Raw genomic sequence first — 20916 nt, 5'->3', positions numbered from 1 at the left:
AATAGAATGAAATTCACTCAGGACTAATACAAAGTACTCCACTTAGGAAGAAACAATCAGTTGCACACATACAACATGGGAAATGACTCCCTAAGAAAGAATACTGCAGAAAAGGATCTGGGGGTCATAATGGATCACAGACTCATAGACTCTAAGGTCAGAAGGAACCAATATGATCATCTAGTCTGACCTCCTTCACAATGCAGGCCACAGAGGGAAAATTGAAAAAAAAATTGGGTTTGTTTAGTCTGGAAAAGACAGAGAGGGGACATAAAAGGTTGTTACAAAGAGGGAGAAAAATTGTTCTCCTTAACCTCTGAGGATATGAAAAGAAGTAATGGGCATAAATTGCAGCAAGGGCAGTGCAGATTGGACATTAGGAAAAAATTCCTAACTTCAGGGTAGTTAAGCACTGGAATAAATTGTCTAGGGAGGTTGTGGAATCTCCATCATTGGAGATTTTTAAGACAAGTTAGACAAACATCTGTCGGATGGTCTAGATAATATTTGGTCCTGCCATAAGTCCAGGGGACTGGACTAGATGACCTATTGAGGTCCCTTCTAGTTCTACGATTCTGTGTCAGAACTTACATTTTCAGAGGCTCACAATTTGCCCAAAAAGGGGCATATTTTCAGAATGCAAAAGGCACATTCCTGACACTATACCTAAGCCACCCAAAAAAACTAGCATCAGATGTCAGTTCTTGCTAAGACCAAGTAAACTTGGAGTTTCTAGATCAAGTTCTTTTGGAACTAAGACAAGCCAAAAAACATCAAAAAAATATTAGAGAAATTAAACCTAATACTGATATTCTCCTCCTGGCCTCATACTTTCAAAAGAAAAAAAAATCTATCCCTGTATAAGATTGTGTGTGTGAAATTTCAGGCAGATGAGTTTGTTTGGCAAAGTTAAATAGGGAGGTAGGAGAGTGTCTTATTGACTAGGTTCTATATAACTGATCGCTTGGAGGTTGTTTGGCTGTAACATTAATAGTTATGCAACTTTGTCAATAGATCTTACTGGTAATTTCTGTTATCTTTTCATATAATAAAGAAACATTGTCATGCTTCTTTGCTCCTAAATAAACATTGTCTTACCCAGTTTTCACTGGCCTATGACTCTAAATTTCCAGCAGACTTCCAAGTAAGGTGCTAGATAATTTATTCATTCTCTTTTCTACTTTATTAAAAAAAAAATGCCAATAGTCTTCTGCTCATATGCATTGCAACATCATGGGACTACATTAATCTCTAACTCCAATGGCTCCAAAATCTAGTCACTTGTGAGACGTATTCAGTTTTGTCTCGATTTGGGGAAGACCATTCAATAGCTACTGCTTGCTACAGGGCATAGTTCTTAGTGTCCCTGCCAACTAAATGGAGGACAACGGTATAAGAAGATCCAATGGTTAGAAGCTGAGACTAGACAAAATCAGACTAGAAATAAGGTGCAATTTTTTTTAACAGTGAGTGTAGCTAACCACTGGATCAACATAGCAAGGGTTGTGGTGCATTCTCTATCGCTGTACTTTTTAAAATTAAAATTGGATGTTTTTTCTCACAGATACGCCCTTGTTCAACCACAGCTATTGGACTTTAATTCAAGGTCTGTGTTATACAGGTGGTCAGACTAGACGATCACAGTGATCCTGTCTGTTTTTAAAATATATGCACCTATGACCTAACTCTCTTTTTCCCCAGTCTCTTAATTCTGTGATAATTAGACTTCCCAGCAGCAGGAAGTGTCTGTGTAAACTATGTATTATAGCCCCAGTGAAACAGACACTTCCTGAGGACACACAGGTTATAGAGAAACATATCAGAATATGTCTGTCTGTCTGCCCCCAGTAAATGCAGCCGAAAATATACAATGTTCTTGATACTAATTGCATACAATGCTGATTTCCAGCTTTCGGGCCAGATTCTATCCTTGGATGCAGGCGAGTTCCATTGACTTCATCTGATTCTTAGGCCGTAGTAAGGATAGATTTCTTGTTTGTATCACAGCAGTGCCTAGAGGGCCAACCAAGATCAGGGCCCCATTATGCTACCTATGCTAATGTGTAGTAATTATAGTAGTCACTGCCCTGAAAAGCCTACAATCTCAACATACGAGACAAAGGATATGATGGGAAACAGATGCAGAGAGGTGATAGGATTTTGTTCAAAGTTGCAGATCTGGGAATAAAATACAAACTTCCTGACAATCCAGTGCCTTACCTACTAGACCATGCTCTCTTAGTTTGACTTCTACTTTCCATATACCCTGCAGCATACTGAATGACACCAGAGAAAGGGTTTTACTAACTTTCTTATTTTATATTGATAGAGGTATAAAATTTGCATTGATGGGTATGTAGTGGTTTAAAAAAGTACCCGGACAAGAGTTTGGAGATGATAACCAAGATCATACTTGTATAAATATTAATTGATAATAGCCATGCATTGGTAGGACATCAGCCTAATCACCTGGTTACAATAACATAGCAACAATACTCTTAGTTATACCTGTGTAAACCTGGAGTAACATCATTGACCTCACTGTAGTTAGACCAATGTAACTGAGATTAGAATCTGACTCCTGGTGCAACAGCTGAAGTTCACAGGAGTATTGGATTCCCAAAGAATAAATGAATGCAAATTGCTTTCATTGTTTCAGAATAGCAGAAGCCAAAAGTGTCACTATAAGGATACTATGGAACTTTTTGAGTGGCTGAAAGCGCTGGGTGGAATTATCAAGAGTTTTAGAGACTTTCAGTGGGATTTATGCTCCTAAATTACTTAGGCTCTTTTGATATCTCTACTCAGCACACTGTAAGGTACAAAAATTAGTGGCTTACAATATTGACCTAGTAAAATAATTACTTGACAGGACCAATATTTAATTGCTGAACATAGATACTATGAGACAGTAGTATCTAAAGAATTAAACGTTGTACATCTGAAACACCAGGATCCCCAGCAGCTGATCCAAAATCATTGACAAGGAATTCTGGGCAAGTTTAACCTGGTATCTGCTTGCATTTGAATTTATACATTTATTTTAAATGATGTCCTGCAGTGTCTGATTAGTCAGATGTTTAGGTATTATGATTGCAAAGATCCAAATGAAAACATAGATTACTCTTTTGATAATATTATTTGGTAAGATGGCTGTCGCTATTGCAGAAAGCTCTTGCTGTATTGAAAGCCAGAACAGGGTCACCACATTTGGCTCTATTGTAATGGTTTTAATATTTTCTTCAGAACAATAAAACAAGAACAAAAATAGGCATACAGCACAACCTCGCAATGAACTGGAACTAAAATCCATTAAGTGGCTGCACTTTTCATTCCTCACTATGCCCCCATGCACTCCAGACCTATCCACTTCAAGGCATTATTATTTCTGATGCAACTTTAGCGTATAGAACCTGTCTCTCTAAACTACATTATTTTTTTTCAGGGAAATTAGCTGGATGTATTTGAATAAATACAGTATACTATAATGACACTATCTACTGACATGTCGATGAGTTTACTATTGTTTCACTTTTGCCTGACATCATCCAAAGGACACTCTTTTAAAAGCTCACATCAGTTGCTTGGTAAAATTGAATTTTATCCTGTTACTTCCAGCCTGTTTAGTTTTCCATAACACAACTCGCTTGCAACTTGTTTCCAATGCAGACTGCATCTATATTAACTTGTGGTTTCCAGGTCACCTTAAACCAGATATATGAAATCAAACACTTTGCCATTGTGGACTACTGGATTTCCACAAAAAGAGAGGAACTAATGTTTTGATTGTATTTATTTATTTTTACATTATCATGAAAGTTGCAACATAGCAGATATCAATGCAATATTATTAATGAAAGGTGATATGAAAGATAGAAAACTGGTATTGGGCTCATAGTTACTGATATTTCTGTAGGTACAGCCGTAATACCCAAATCTGAAAATCTGGCCCTATGTGCAAAACCACTAGGATTCACTAAAATTAGATGTATTCAAAATGTTCATCTCAAAATGTAAAACTGGTTGGCATTCAAAGTTCTTTATATTTCATTACACACCTGAAAATAGGCCCGTTTTTGTGGGGAAATGGTAGAGCTCACAAACTTAATGCAAATCTATTATTTTTTTAAATGAAAGTGAACCAGTTTCTGGAGCAAAAAACAAAGAGCCACTCTGAGTGAAATTAACTCATTTGTTCACATGAAAGTTGCCTTCACAACGAGAACATGTCATATGTCTGATGGAATATTAGCCTTCTGTCACATTCAGAAAATCAAGATGGACTGTATTGAAATCATTCAAACCAAAATAGCCAGAAATACATGCAAAATGTCATTCAACAACTATTGTGAACTTAACCCATTTCTCACTCAAGTAACAATTTGAGATATTGTTCCAACTGACCATATCAACCCTTCAGAGTTTTCTGAGCTTTCCATAGCTGACTAATTCTGTCACTGAACTTCATTTATTAACAATGAGGTGACAGAATTAGTGCCAGTTTGTGTACTTGATGCCATCAGGCTAGCACCAAACTACAGAATCCATGATGACAAAATATTTTGGGTCTTTCTTTAACCTTCTACCTAGATGTATACCAGAAGCCAAAGCTCTTAACAAAGCAAAATATAGAGCTCCTGTCCTAGTAACTGCTTTGATAAATAAAGGGAGATAAAGTTATCACAGCTTTGGTGTCTAGTTTCCTATTTCTTTTTCTAACTCACTACCCCATTCATTTTTTTCCAACTTCAGCAGCCAGTCCTGATTCTCATACTTCAACAAAAGTTTTGCATGAGCAAAGCAAGCAGCATTTGACCCAAATATCTACTTAAACTAACACTACAGTCTTACACCTCTTGGTTGAGTAACCGAGCCCCATTTAAAACCTGGGGTGAGGGTGGTTTGGAATGGCTCATCCCTGAAACAGGCTGCTGAGTTCAGTGCAGTTTGACCGCTGTTCACACCGCAGAAGAAAAAAGACTGGTCATTTCATTCTTTTGGGGTCGAATCTTCCTTGTCTTACCCATCATGCAAGTGCTCCCATTAAAATTGCATGAATAAAATGAGCAGGATTTGGCCTTCTAAAGGTGAATCATAACACTTTGACTACTTTTTAAAAGAATGTTTGCAATTGTAAATTAATAAGGGCTAGCGGTACCTGGCAAGCAGGACTGTGTCTCAGTGATGCAAAGTTGTATTGTCCCTGAGGGAGCTTTGGGAGGGATTGTGCCTCATTGCGAGCACATTTGTTGTACTATCCTTTTGTGCTCAGACCCTATGCCAACCTGTATAGTTGGCTGAGAGATGCCAGTCTCCTTTCTGTACCTCCTCCATGAAGTGACTTGTGACCCCAGGGGCACCGACGTCTCTGTGTCTAGGGGAGTGTAGGGGTCACGACGGAAGGAAGGAGGCTTCTCATAATGTCCTTCTCCCCCTCTTCCCCCCCCCCCCCAAAAAAAAAAAATCTTCATGCTCTAACCAGGTACAAACTGACCCTAAGCAATTACACATGTGGACTTAAAGATTACAAGATGTAAAAAGTGAATGGTCCATATTCTGTTCTTGTTCTATACATGGAACTCCCATTGGCTTTGGTGGGTGCTCCCTCTATAGATTGGCAGGAAATGGGTCGAAAGGAGATTGAAAAGGCTTTTTACCTGCCAACCCCAGAGTTCAGGATGTGTTGTTTCTCCTGCAGCAGTTGATGACATCCTAACACCTTAAGCAGCACAGGAGCTGCATTCCTACGCTGTAACAGGGGAAGCAGAACCAAGGGCCTGAACTCAGGTCTTGGCAGGTAAGTGAAGAAGCAACTGATTTCAAGCAGCTTTGTTTGAAAGTGTATATCTTTGTAATGTTTAAGTCTTAATATGTAATCTGCAATAATTGGGCTTTTAAATTTTGGATTTTTAAAAGAGCCCTTGAATTCACCTATAAACTCTGCCAAACTGATGATATAAGTGTTGATCACGCTCCTGAGTGGAGAGGGGGTGGAGGGAAACCTTATTTACATTTAGTGTAACTCAGAGATGGATTTCTCTTTAAATGTGAGTGGAAGGCACTCAACTCAGTGGAAGAGGGAGAAACTTTTTTATGTAAAGATCTTTTAATACTTGCAGCTGCTTAAGATGATCAGGGGCATTCTGGATATTTAATATTCAAAATCGGAGTTATATTGGTTGTTTTTTCCCCTCCCCATTGGAAAGACTGTTCACGTGGTATGTTCCCGTTCCGAAGCCTAACTCTTACAATCAGATTTCCCATGCAAATATTGATGTCATTCAAAATTTGCTTCCTGTAAGCATCTTCCAGAATTCAATTAATGGTGTTTTTATAAATGTTCTTGCTAGTAATTTCACTTGCTAGAATGTTCAGAGAAAACAAACAAAGGATATGCAAGCACACATGAAGCAAATGTGATTCAAAACATAAACAAATATTTGCAGAATTTATTTTTACATTTTCATCTAGATTTGAAGATAAAATAATGGTGGTTTTTTTGTTTTTTTTTTAGAAAAGGAAAGTCTTCTATCAGTTCCTAGTTACAAAAAGCTAATAGAAATCTTTCTACTGGGGAAAAAAAGTTTTATTGGTATGAAAAACTAATAGTACTTGGCATATGGACAAAATGGCTTACCACTTAATGAAGTGTAATGCCATTTAGTACAAGATGTGCCAAGCTGGCAGTACATTAAAAATAGAAGTCAGTTTTCACAGTAATGAGTCCAGGCGCCCTCACAAATTTGGTTAAAGAGGGAAGGAATCCTAAGGAACCGCAAAATGATAAATCTCTTAATCGAAACCACACATCATAGTCTGATTGTTCCTCAAAGAATGAATGAATCCCCAACACTGCTGGGGCATTTTTGTAAGTGCCCAATAAAGTCTCTCTCTCTTTTTTTCCTTCCTTTCCTCTTACTTGTTACCAGTATTATTCTGACCCCATTTAGGGCAATCTTTCCAAAAGTGACCTCGAAGTGTATGCCAGTCTTTGGGTGCATAACTGTGAGCCTGTAGTAAGTTGCACATGCAAATAGCATCTGCACATCCTGATCTGAATTCTGGGGCATGCAAAAATTTGTGACCTAAAAACACTCCCAAAACTAAGTTCAAATTTAGAGACTGGAGTGAAACCGCTTTGGAAAACATAGCACTAAATATATACATACCCCCTAAATTGGAGCATTGCTATAGTAATTATTTTAAATTAACTTTCTCTAGACAAAATAAAGTGTTGTACTACATTGCAGCCTCACTGTTAGGAATGAAGATAGAGGGGACAGTGCAGGAAGATCAACACATACAACCAAAATGGAGAGTATCCAGGTCATAGAGGAATGGTAAGTTTATCACTTTAAATCTTCCAGTGCTCACAATATCTATCCAGTAAATCAAATGTATGTATTTCTAACTTGTCTGTATCTCGTATCAAAACCTCACTTGATTTTAGACTTCTCGGAAGTCATCTGATGTTCCCTTCATAAATCTTTGAATAAAAGGCAGTAAAATCTGTCATGATGATAAAATGCGAGGAAAGACATTCCAAGTGCTATCTTACCTACATAAATAATTGTTTACATACAGTTGTGAAATATTATTGTTGCCCAAACGTGGGAAGGAGAGAAGATGGGACTGGAGGATCTGTCATTACACATCTTCTGGCCCTTATTCCATATACACAGGTTCAAGGGTCATACATTGCTGCACCAGCTTTGAGTGCAATTGTTGCTATTCTAAGACCTTGGAGGGAGAATTTTTTCTCCTTCTCTCTGCAAAATTCCCTAGCATCCAGCTGAGTTATTTGGAATGGATGCTAGGGAGAGGATTTCAGCCTTAATTTATTGAACTTGAGTTTCTGCTTATTATTCTCTTCTTAAATTAATTTAACTTTGTGGCATAGTGCCATCTTTCTGAAATATCTTCACCAACAGTAATATTCATGAAGAAGGGAGGCTCTGGTTTTAGAGAAATGAGTTAATAGTTACAAAAAAGCAACTTAATGGATGAAACTAGATTCAATGCCCTACTCAAAGAATCCCTAAACTCTGAATAAATTCCAGACTCTCTATCCTACTTCCACCTGTTTCTGAATTTCCGGGAAGTGCTGTCTTGTGGACACTGCATGTATCCATGTCACAAACTCCTTTAGCTTCAGTGGATTGCTTCTTATTTTCACCATTGTAAGAAGAGAATCCAGGCCTCTGAGTTGCTTGACTAAAAAGTTACACCCATTTTGCTCAGGATAGCTTTCTGGAAGTGTAAACATGAAATAACTTGGTATCCTGTATTGCTTGTAAAATAAAGGTTGATTAAATGGATTTGAGCACCAGACGTGGTCGAACACTGCTTATTGTGTGACATGTATACGCAAAAGCTCTTAAACACTGGAACTTTCAGAAGCTTCTGCTGAAGGATAATATCTTGCAGGAAGGACAGGATGAGCACCCAATATTAAATTTAACTATATTTAATAGTAGTTAAATAACTTGAACTACTTAACCCTCCAGTTATCATTTACATATTAAACAATGTAGTGTTCTGATCACTTATCCAGTGCTTAAAGTGTAACAAATGGGAATAGCTTTCTTCTAAAACTGGGAATTTTTGTTTAGTTTTTGTTTTTCTTCCCTTCTTCTGTATCCAATTTTGCCAGTAGCATCTGGTGTTATCCATCAAATCATGTGGTAATAGATCATCATTCAGGTCAGTAGCACCAAACAAAGGGAGGCTTAGCAACTCTTAGGTACAAAACAGAGACATATGCTAATTTAAAAGATCTCTCAATTAGTATTTTGTTGGGCCTCATTAGTATGCCCTTGACTGCCAAGGGCCTTTTTGTTCTACTCAGCCTTGCTGAACCAAAAAATGCAGCAGCGCCTGATTGGCCTAGCATCTTCAGAAGCAAGCAGGGACATCGGATGTCATCTAAACCTGACTTGAAAGAGAATCCATTATCAACCATTCAGAATCCAATCTCCGTTAAGTGCAGAGGCAGTAATTAAATTCTGCTATGTCTTTGCAGTATGTCACTTTATTCTTGAGTTTTATGGGTAACAAATAATCATAGCAGAAAATATATAGAATAACAAGGGTACCCTGCCTCTTAAAATAAAACAAATTTAGTTGATATTGGGATTATGAACACCAAAATTGAACACTGAGCAAAACTCTATAGTTAAGAATGAAGCCCATTGCTTTCATTAATTCTTGACTACAGTGTAACTGAGGAGAATTTGGCCCAATGTATGTAAACACTGTTACAAAAACAGATGCATATTCTAATGATACTTTGCTTTTACAGCCAAAACCCTACTGCAGATGAAATTATGTCTTGGGCTCAGAATTTTGACAAGATGATGAAAACACCAGCTGGTAGGAACCTTTTCAGAGAGTTTCTTCGAACGGAGTACAGTGAAGAGAACCTGCTTTTCTGGCTTGCGTGTGAAGACCTAAAGAAGGAACAGAACAAGAAAGTTATTGAAGAAAAGGCGAGGCTTATATATGAAGATTATATTTCTATACTTTCACCAAAAGAGGTAAAATTGGAAATACTAAACTTCCATTTGCTGTAATCAAGGATGGCAGTCCTACAGGTTCACATGATGGGGTCAGACATGCTAGATCAGAGATTTTTACACTGAGGCTTTCCAGCCAATAAAAGGGGGCCGAGGGCTGAGAGGAGGGAGGTAAGTAATTTGGCATCATTCGCTCCTTCTCCTCAAATCTCTGGGTAATGAAGCAAGGCTCAGTGATCACAATGCCAACAGTGGTATGTTGTTCTCTGCCTTTGTAGTGGAAAGTTTCTTTTAGAGATAGGGAGTAAGCCAAGGAAGAAGACCTGGGTAGGAGATGGTGCCGGTTGACAACTGTGACATCCCATGCCTGGTGCTTAATAGGAAATGGAGCTATAGGACATATTCATGAATAATCTGTGGTACTTAAAAAGTTGTGTGTGAAGTGAGTGTGCTACACCATATGATGCCCTGTCATCGTTATTGGGGTTGTTTTGTTTGTTTTAAATATTTTAGAGAAATGCTTGGATGATGTCAAGTACATTTAGATTCTTTTACATTCCCTACATGTTGGATGAGATCCTCAGCTTTTGTAAACCATTGTAGCTCTAAGCCAATGGAGCTATGTTGATTTATCCCAGCTGAGGACTTGGCTCTATACATTTATCCTCGGGGATGGTCTCTGGAGGTAATAACTTCCAATGTCATTCTTATGGCACTTTACTAAAGCATTATGTTGCCTTTCTTTTGGCTTGTAGTATATTATGTTGCTTCTGAGTGATACAACTGTCAGAATAGTAAGCTAGTAACGTTTTTCTCTTTCACTTTATTAATACTCAACTGGCTTTCTAAGCCATCGTGTAGCCTACAGCTCTCTCCAGCTGTTAAAACTAGAATGTTATGGCAGTCCTATCATGCTTAATACTTCAAAAGTGGTCACAAACTTCATGCTCATAAAGCTTTCCATGCAGATCCCCTTCAGTTTCAATGGCTAGCCCAAATCATCTCCTGGCCCTACCGTATATCATGAGGCAAGCAGGAGACCTCCTGAAACCACTCAGAAAGAGGCATGTGGGCTGGGAACATTTGTCCCATATGCTCCCTTTTCTATATGCTGCTATGGGTTTCTCTAAACAATTATTGTATTGCTATAACTATAGCTGTTTACAAACCGCTTTAGTGCAAAAACTGTGTTGACCAGCACTCGGTTATCCATATAAACTGCAGCGATCTTTGCTTGCACACTTTACAGGGTCACTGAGGAAACTCTAGTCAAAATAGACTACAGGTGTGAAAGGTGACTCTTTCTTAAATTTCCATAAACTCAACCAATTTTCACCAGAACAGGCAAATATCTTCAATAAGGACTACTTGATGCCACTTTCTCTAACAAAGAGAATTAATCTGCTAGCTGGATAAATTGAGAGCCTAACAGCCTTAACTTCATGCACTCAAAGGCAAATCACCTCAGGGAAAATCATTTAAAGTTGAGAATTTCAGCTCTAAGATAGAGAAGTACAGTTGGTCAGGAGTTGAAATATGCCCCAACAAAGTTCCAAGGCTGCAATACTGCCCTCTGCAGCTGCTTCTTCAGTTCTATAATTCAATACACTATCCTGTCTACAGCTTTAGCTATGCATGTTACATCACCTAGTGCTGTGTTCATGATAGCACAGAGTTCATAACAGCCATTTATATGTAAAGTATGTAGTAAATAGACATAAAACATTCTACAGAGTAAATATAACAAAGTAATAGGAAAAACTGATAGGAATCTGATATTTGCAGTTGACATCATAATAGTGACATCATAATAGTGCCTTGTGACTGACAAACTGTTAGAATATAGAATGCATCTTGGAGAAGAGGACTTACTTTATACAAAGACTAAGCCAATAAAGATGTATTAGACTATTATGACAAGTGCAATATAACAAGTGATAAATGCAAGCACCCCAGAATGGAAAAAATACAAGGTGATTCATGTATCACATAAGGCTATAGAGAAAACTTGTATGCTGTCTTAACTATTCCTATGTGATATTTGGTTATATATCTAAAGAATTTACTGCAATGCATACGCAATATACATTTCTGATTTTTTTTCTTATGCTTGACCATGCACCTTTAATATTCCTCTAATTTCAGGTGTCTCTGCTACTTTTGTGTTCATATGAATTATATATATTTGCACAATATAATTTTTAATATTGGTAAAGTGCAGATATATAGAGCCTCAGGTGATCTAAATAGCATAGGTCCATTGAAGTTCATTGTGTGGCTCAAATAAAAGGATCAAAGCCATCAGTTGTTCTTGGCTCTTCCATATCAAAGTTCTATCTTTTTTTCCCCATAACTAATACTTTCTAACTGGGCCCACTTAGTTTTCCCTATTGCAGCCACACTTTACTTTAATCTGATATGAATCTTGTGCTTTAATAGAACATTGGGGAAAATGTGCCACTGTCCTTCCTAGCTGTCAGAGTTCATTTCAGTATAAGGTGAGAAATTCAAGTGGAAAATTGCAAAAATGCTACCAAGTTAATTATGAATATAAAATTGCCTAAAAAATTAAATTACCAGAATCTAAAAGGCCTTGAAGGAAAGAAAAAAATTAGATATGTAAGACTAATAGCAACATTAGCACAACAACAAAAGAAACCCTTTTGGCAATTTGTGATTAGTAAGTATAGTATCAAAAACAAAAAACCCCAATAACTGTGGTACAGTAAAATGGTGGGAAAATAAGTAGAAAATTTCAGAAGACTGAACAAAAACAACTAGGAAAGAGCATTTCAGCCAATTAATGAGTTATTCAGTATCCCCCAGGAGGAATATGTTTATGTTTGGAAGAACAAACGAAATAAAATGATCAATGTAAAATGAAATGTTTATGGACAGATCCATGTTAATGTATAGCTTTAACTGCCCTGTATTTTTTTCTGTGATATAATGGCATCTTTTTCTCATAATAGCTAATGTGAACTCAAAGACTAAGGCAAACCAAAATGTGTTAGGTAGGCTCAGATTGTAGTTTGCCCATGCTTTTATGAAGTTGACTTTTGAAGAAGCTGAGTACACCTAAAATATAACTGACAAAATAAAACAGCTCGTGGTGCTCTGTGGATTTTTTGTTGTTGTTGTTTGTTTGGAAGATCTATTAAATATAGATATTTATACAGCCCTTTCCAAGTCTGTTGTTTAACAGACATCTCTTCCTATTCTCTTCAGGTTAGTCTTGATTCTCGGGTGCGAGAAGTGATCAACAGAAACTTGTTGGATCCCAGTCCTCACATGTACGAAGATGCCCAACTTCAGATATATACCTTAATGCACAGAGACTCTTTTCCAAGGTTTTTGAACTCTCAGATGTACAAGTCTCTCATCGAAAGTACTGTAGGCTCTACTTCTGAAACTTAGTTCTAATTTTGGGATGAAATAATTTGGGTTTTTTGGGGATGCGTGGGAGGGAATAAAAGTAGTTTAATAACATCTGGAGCTGAGTTCCTGGAGAACTACAGTTTAGCACTACTCAGGCTACTGTGAAGAAAACAAATACATATTATGGTCTCTGTCTACATTTTTACCAAGGTCCTCCTTGCTTGAGTTTGCGGGGGAGGGGAACAATGGATTTGCCAAAATACATTTGTTTCATACTCCTTTCACTTAACTGAGTCAAGATTGCAATGATGTATTTGTAGTTTTATGAACAGTCTCCTTGTGTATCCTCACACTGCATGTGCAAGATAAAACTGCTTCACATACCACTTAGTTGTTGCAATATTTAATTCAATAACATAAATTATATCTGTATTTAAGAACTTTTTTGTGCAATACAGTCTTATGGTACATAGAAATAGTTGCAGCAAACCTGAAAGGGGCTTGCATTTTTTAGCATCACTAACAGAAAAAAGCCAATTTTTCAGGTGTAGCATTATTCAACATGCTCTACTGAGTACAATACACTGACTTTTTGAAGCCAATATTTCTGCATAGGAAAAAAGAGCTATTTATCACTGTTTATTTAAGATAAATCAAAGTGGGGATTCCTCTGGTTGTTCACTGCCAAAACTGTGGCATTTTCATTAGTGTTTGCAATGTCAAAAAAAAAAAAAAAGCACAAACCACTTAAAGGGATCCATGTCTGGGTGACACAATTTATGCGCTGATATTGTTTAATTGTTATAAGAACAAAGATTTTCAATGTACACTTCAGATGTCAGATACTGTAATTGATTTATTAAAGACTGGTGATCCAGTTCTAACACTGTTGTCTAATGTTATGTACTTCAGCCAAAAAAAAGTTTATAATTTAGTTTTTGAATAAAGAAGTTTAATAAAAGATTGCCTACATGTAGCATTTTAGAGCATTTTAGAACATTTGATGAATTGCATCTGTCCTGTAAGATTTTTTTTTAAGAGAAATCCAGTGAAAAGATGTTTTTAAACAAAGTAGTATTTTGCAAAGAGGGACAGGGGTTAAGGAAGACTCATATCAGCTTCTGGCCTCACTGATTTTGAAAAACTCCTTGAAAACAAGGGGTTGTGGAGATTAATGTTCAAGGCTTGTGATCTTCCACTCCTTACCCAGGCAAAACTGTTGACGTTAACAGGTGTCTTTCTTGGGTAAAGAATTCTGAATATAAATGGCCCAGTACAATCAGAACTAAGAAGGCAGCACAGTGCTCAAATCACTTTGCCGCCATGCTATTTTTTACAGGTGTCTGCTTGGCCTCTTTTTGCTAAAAAAAAAAAAAAAAAAAATTGTCCTATTTCGATATGCACTTTGATGTTTAAAGATACCATAACTTGTAATTTACAAAACACATCTTCATACTAACAGTACACAAAACTATATTCTGAGTGTTAGCATCCCCTGCAATCTTGAAAGATAAATAATTGAATGGCTTTGAATAGAAGTTTAAAATGTCCTCATTTTACTGGGAACACTGGCCTTATACTAAGGCTTAGAGAGAGGCTAGAGTCTTCTCCCTTGCACCCATATAAATATGGAGTAACTCCATTAATTTTGGAGTTGACAGATTATACAATTGTGTAATGGAGCAGAATCTGAGCAGGCCCTGACATGTTGAGCCCTTCCCCCCACTCTGTAAATTACTTCTGATGGGCCAACCTCTGTATAGAGCCCTATTGAAGTCAATGGGGCCCATGCTGGCACAGGGATCTGCTTGCATGAAATAACTTGCAGGATTTGGAGATTAGTTTATTTTCTGGGTGTTATTTTTTTCCTTTGTTTTACTACCTCTCTCTTTCTCTCTGTCTCTTATTATTATTATTTATGGAACATGTTTCAAATAGCAGGTTTGGGGAATTTTTTTAATTATCATTTTTACTTGAAACCTGTGTGCTTTTTCTGGATGAATATGAACAATTTGAAAAACTGTTTCTTAAACTCATTTGGTTTTGTAATGTATATAGAATTCAGGAGATGATTAAAAGGGCTATTCTTTATTCCCTATGCAAATATTTTAAATGTTGTAGTGTATGACAAAATGGGATTTTAAACACATTCTGCAAGGCAGAAAACAAAATTCTGTTTACAGTGGCGTTGCTGACTATCCTACTATATTCAGCACTTTTAAATATTGTTGTTTATGAAAATGTAGTTTAAAATGCAAGACATAATATTTATAAACATTTCTTTTAATAAATACCTGTTTTGTCTGAAAGTGTTGTTGTGTTATGACATACTTTATTCATGTTGGTTAGTTATTTACCATTATGAATAAAATATTCAATTATATTGATAGAGTAATAGCTACGATGTTTACAAAACTTTTTTCCTGAAGGGGGGATGGAATTCAACAAGGAAGAATTGCCTCCTTCTACTGTGAAATACTGTTAACATAATGAATTTAAGATGCTTTTCTTAATTAGAATTAAATTTGGTCCTACATATCTATTGTACCATTTAGTTAGAATTATATTTACTATGGTACTATGCATATATAGCATCATATATGTATATGTTTATATGGCATGATTTAGATTTGCTAGTGTTTGAGGCACAATGCATTTTGGTGCACATAATTAAACAATGTGTAATAAGACAATATTGCATGTGTAAGCCTTTAAAAATGTAGACTTGAATATTCCTGATGTTACCACTTGATGGTGACCTGCGAGCTATAAGCTATCTTTATAAGATATGTTAGACAAGTAGATGTTCTTGTCAAAACAGACAATTCATCCTTTTGAGGACACTTCAAGCTAAAGCTAAACGTAAGGGCCCTAAAATACCTTGCTGACTTTTAGCATAGGCATTCCAGAAATCTATATCTGGAAACTGTTACATCATTTGAACAAATACTACATAGGTCTTCAGTGTAATATTGCAATGAGATTATGTTCTAAATCCCCTATTTTCGGTGATTTATAAACAGACCATAATTTATGACATAGGAACTTTCTTCCTGGGAGTAAATATTAAATAATTACTGTTAATATAAACTTCAACAATCAGATTGGGTTTTTCAAAATTATATGAATAGTCAACTACAGTCCAGGTCAACTTGTTGGATATCTCAGACTGTTTTGATTTCTGAAATTGATATTGACAACAAATTAGATCATAACATGATCTCACTGCTTTTGGTACAGTATTTTGAAAAACATGTAAACAGCCAAGCTATTAAACTTGAAAACTGATTTACTGTGCATACAATGTACAATACACTTTTTAAACTGCCCAATATGCTTACTCTATAGACTGAAATAACCAATAAGTATTTACCTTGTCATTTATGGTCTCATAAAAAACTGAAATGCAAGTACAAAACATAAACTTTAGCTTTAAAAGAAGAAAAAATAAAAGCTTAAATGCACATACATCATAGAGCCTAATCCTGCAAACACCTATGCATGGCTCTGAACAAGCAAAGCATTTAGGCATATGCCACTGGTTTCAAAGGAACTTAACATGGGCTTTGCTGAATTAGGGAGCATGTAAGTAACTTATGTTGCCCAAATAGCCTTACTGAAGCCATTAAATGGCTCTGTTTAAATTACTCACATGCACAGGTGTCTGCAGGTTTGTGCTCTAAGCCAACAGTATGCAGAAATTTACCCCCATTTTTCAGGTTAAATAAATATGGTCCAAATTCTAACTTGGAGCCATATTTGCTCCCCCTAGTATAGGATGTACACAGATAGCACCTTCCTGGGAAGATAGGTGCGATGGAGGTGGATGCTCTCTCTGGGAGAGCAAGTGGATATGATTGTTGCCAGACATCAGGCTGGGGACCCATAGAGGGAAGAGCAATTTTCCTAGCAGGCTTGTTTTGCAGAACCTGCCTAGGATATGTGCTCAATGAGCCTGATTCAAAGCCCACTGAAATTGGTAGACAATTTTCTTCAATGGCCTCTGGATCAGGATCCATGTCCCACAAGGAGTAAGGCCTGCAGTTATCAATAGCTGCGAACCTGCTCCTTGCAGAGTTAACACAGTCAAGGACCCACAGCCTGCATCCTGCTGATGGAACCCAATGACTGAATAGATTTAGACTTTACATACACACACAACCAAAATGTCAATTTTAACTTGCTTGTTCCTCTCTGGCTATCCACCCCAAAATTGGGTTCCCTTCAAATGCAAGTTGCTACTGTTCTGCAGGTTCTCTGCAGACAAAACATTTGAGATGGGGCGTAGGAGACTTGTGTCTTCATATGCCCACTGACAGAGCTTCAACCCCATTCATGCCTATCCTACATATTTCTGCCAATAACAGGAGCCATCTGTGAGGCGGAGGATAGTGCATGAAGTTGCCAAAATCTGCCACTGTTCGGACTCACATTAATACTGTTTACACACTTGAGAGACAATTATGCTAACTTAATGCCTGGAACCAGAATTTGACCCTATTTGTCTCATAAACTAAGGTATCAATACAAAACCTTTCACTGAAATTTAAAATTGTGATACAAATCCTGACAGTAAGTTATTAACTCATGGTAGCCTTTTTCCTCACAAAAGCTTTAATTTATGCTAAATCATCCTGTACTCTAAATTTCCTGGCTTTTGACTATTTGTCACAGAGTGTGTTAATTATACATAGTAGTTATAAATTTCATAAATTCTAACATCCATAGGAACTCAAATATTTAGTCCTATGAAATCCATAAAACTTTATCATTCTTCTTTTCTTCCTTCGACAATGATGCTTGCTGTATTGAATTATCCATCTTACTTCAGTGAGTTCCACTGACAAGTACCAGTGGATCAGAAAGAAGCTTTGCATGCATGAATAAGATTTCAGAGGCAGTGCTCTAGGCTATTTCTTAATGCCAGATTAACTGCAAAGACTGTACATTCATTGCATAGCCTCTAAGTGTCATTTGCTTTTTTAAAAATACTGCTGTTTCAATGTGTTTTGTCAATCCAATTGTAGACAGTAAGAGACTTGCTGAAAATGGTTTTCTAAACATTGCAGAATTACCATTTTTAATCAGCCATTCATTTTATTATACAATAGTCCACAAAATATCTTCTCATGTTGAATATTATTTCCTGTGGGTTTCCAAAATGGATTTGGTTTACAAAAGTTTTCATTTTGTAATGTTGTGGCAACTTTACATGCATATGCATTACAGTGACTTTTTTTTAAATAAATCTTTTGAAATTGACAATTCACTAATGTAAGTTTGGGAGAAGTTACTGTTACTCCACTGGTGTATGTTAATTTAGTTGTAAAGTATGCTTATTTACTTCTGTTAATTTAAGATGTGAACATGAAAGGAAAAACAGAATACTTTGATTTGATTCCTTCCAATGGCTGTATTATAAGGTTATTGATTAATACAATTTTACGGATAATTGCTCCTTTTTATAACATAATAAAGTATATTCTTTAAACTACTTATGTTTTGAGTTTAGCTGAGAGTCTTACTTCTGATGTCATCCAAAAGAAAGTGACCTTATTGCAAATTGTTTGTACACAGGTGATATCAGAAGGTATGAATTGCTAATACCAGAAAGCAAAAATAAAGTTATCCCACAACCTTTTATCATATCACAGCCTACTGAATTACCTCTTTGTATAGCTTTTGCATTTCCAGTTCAACTGTGTGTTAAACTATGCGTAGCAGACTTGTATTTTAGAAACTGGTCACCTTTAATGAAGTCCCTATCTACTGAACTTTGACTTAAATAATTCTTGAAAATTGTCCTTAGCTATTTGCTTACAGAACATTTTAGTTCTGCTTTTACTTTGAATGTTTGATTATTGCATCGGTTATAACTACAGGATACATACGCAAAGATGCCTAAACTATTTTAAGGAAGTTCCTTCACCACTATATTTTTGAGGACTCCTTATTGCAGGGGTGGCTGAGAACCCTGAAATTATACTTAACAAGAGCCCAGTCATAGTATAGCTTTTACACAGGATTACAAACACTTCACACGTACACCAACTAGCCCCTTAGTTAACTGACTTGGGCCTTATTTGTCCAGGATTTTCTTTTAATAACTTAAGGTAAGAATTTAAACGATCAGTTTAATCATCATTAATCAGCCTAATCATCATTGTTGATTCTTATTCCAGTATGCCTTTTTCTCTTTAGCTTATGTTGCTCAGGAAGAGATTTAAGCTAAACAAAGCAAATACAAAAATTCCTATACCTGAAAAAGTGTAAACATAGGATTATATTAAAATAACTATTAAAATTCTTCAATATAGACAAGCCCTTATTCTGTGGACAGTTGCTGTGATGTGTGGGGCTGAAATGACCCAGATCTGATACAGTGTTGTTCAGGGTCTTAGGCTATGTCTGCACTACCACTCTTGTCGGTATAACTTATATCGTTCAAGTGCAAAAAAGCACACCCCCGAGCGACATAAATTACACCGACAGAAGCACCGGTGTGGACAGCTGTATGTCGGTGAGAGTTCTCCCGCCAACATAGCTACCGCCGCTCATTGCGTGTCTTTTAATTATGTCAACGGGAGAGCTCTCTCCTGTCAGCTTAGAGCGGCTACGCTACAGATCGTACAGCGGTGCAGCTGCATTGGTACAGCTGTGCTACTGTAATCTCTCTAGTGTAGACATGGCCTTAGGCTCAGATCCTCGAAGGTATGTAGGTACCTAACTCCATGAAATCAATGGGAGTTAGGTGCCTAACTACCTTGGAGGATCTGGGCTTTAGTGCTTGGGCTCATCTACATCATCATATATCTAAGTCATATAGGAATTCAAGGAAATAAGATCCCTGTCCCTCAGATGTTTCCCTTTGTTTCTATGCAGAAATAATTGAGGTTCCTTCCTACTGTTACCCATGCGGAATAGAAACAAAATGGGAGAAAGGGAGCGGGTTAGATCCCTTCGCTTGACCTCAAAGGAGAAAAGAATGCCTCTACAAGGAGAAAGTAGTGGGTGCTGATTGGGGTGTGGGGCAGAATAGGATGACATATCTTCTGCCCTCTCCTCAGTCAATGTGTATTCTTGTGCAGTTCACTGGGGGAAGAAATCCTCACTGCTGCCTCCAGAGTCAACCACTGTACATGAACAAAAGCTTCCCACCATTATTCATAGAAGGGTAGTCAGAGAGTTGTCCTTCCATCAGTACTGAAGTGGTGTGGCAGCGTTTGAGTGAAGCTCTGCAGCCTGTGCTACGCAGGTCAGGCAACATGATCAATACAGACAGTCCCTTTTAGTCTTAGAAATCTATCAACAGAGTAAGCTTGGGCTGTGGAGTTCCAACAGCCTTCACACTGCCACCGAGTGCATCACAGTTAAGCATTAGAGACGAGATGCCACAATTACCCCAGTGAAACTACATTTGACAGCTCACGTATGTATGTGAAGATGTACTTGCTAGTAAAGAAATGATTCAATCTATTTCCCAGTAGGCAAATGCCAAAATCTTTGCTACAGTTGGTATGCTTGTTGTCAATCTCAGAAGGAATGCAGAAGGAATGGAGAATAAACTGTCATTATCCCCTAGATATGGGGCCTCAAAGTCAGGACTGTGAGCCATACTGTTGAGCAGTGGCTGAAAGCTTGCACTACTGCTACCACCAAATATGAGGAGAAACAGAAACGGTTGCATCATCAGTGGTGACTGAAACTAACTATGGAAGCTCTAGTGTGCTTCTGATGAAGCCAGGGTGAGCTTTCTAGTGCAGGTAAGGTTAAGCAAAGAGATGAGTTTTCTCTTTTGTTTTTAACCTGGGTTAATAAGCTTTTTGGGCTCGCTCCTGAAAAGGTCTTAGCAAACTAGCACAGGGCTGAGACTGCTCAGTACCATGGATAACTTAGTCATTGGACTGAAACGTGGAAAATGTTCAAAGTTCAGTCCCATGCAGGGACTGAAGTGATGTAGATAGGTGTTGAAGCAATATATCGAAGTGAGATGTATAAGGGACTGAAGCGACGTACAAAATGG

General features: G+C 37.2%; 1 protein-coding gene across 5 annotated transcripts in view; it reads left to right on the top strand.

Annotated features, from left to right (window-relative positions):
* Window positions 1–13863, top strand: part of RGS17 (regulator of G protein signaling 17) — a 75660-nt gene extending 61797 nt beyond the window's left edge. For 2 of the 5 annotated variants that reach the window (XM_067542432.1, XM_067542433.1), the window contains exons 3-5: window positions 7251–7340; window positions 9302–9536; window positions 12744–13863. In XM_067542432.1, coding sequence (XP_067398533.1) covers window positions 7251–7340; window positions 9302–9536; window positions 12744–12932 — 514 coding nt within the window. In that variant the 3' untranslated portion in view covers window positions 12933–13863. Of the gene's footprint in view, window positions 1–5712; window positions 5798–7221; window positions 7341–9301; window positions 9537–12743 lie in introns of those variants that run through there. The other 3 variants (XM_067542437.1, XM_067542434.1, XM_067542436.1) reach the window with 3 other exon arrangements.
* Window positions 13864–20916: the final 7053 nt, after the last annotated feature.

This window comes from Emydura macquarii, unplaced genomic scaffold (genome assembly GCF_026122565.2).
Source record: "Emydura macquarii macquarii isolate MOO-44397 ecotype Brisbane River unplaced genomic scaffold, CSIRO-AGI_Emac_v2 contig_705, whole genome shotgun sequence".
Classification (NCBI taxonomy): Eukaryota; Metazoa; Chordata; order Testudines; family Chelidae; genus Emydura; species Emydura macquarii.
Note: the sequence above shows the minus strand (reverse complement) of the source record. Positions and strands in the feature narration are given on the sequence as shown.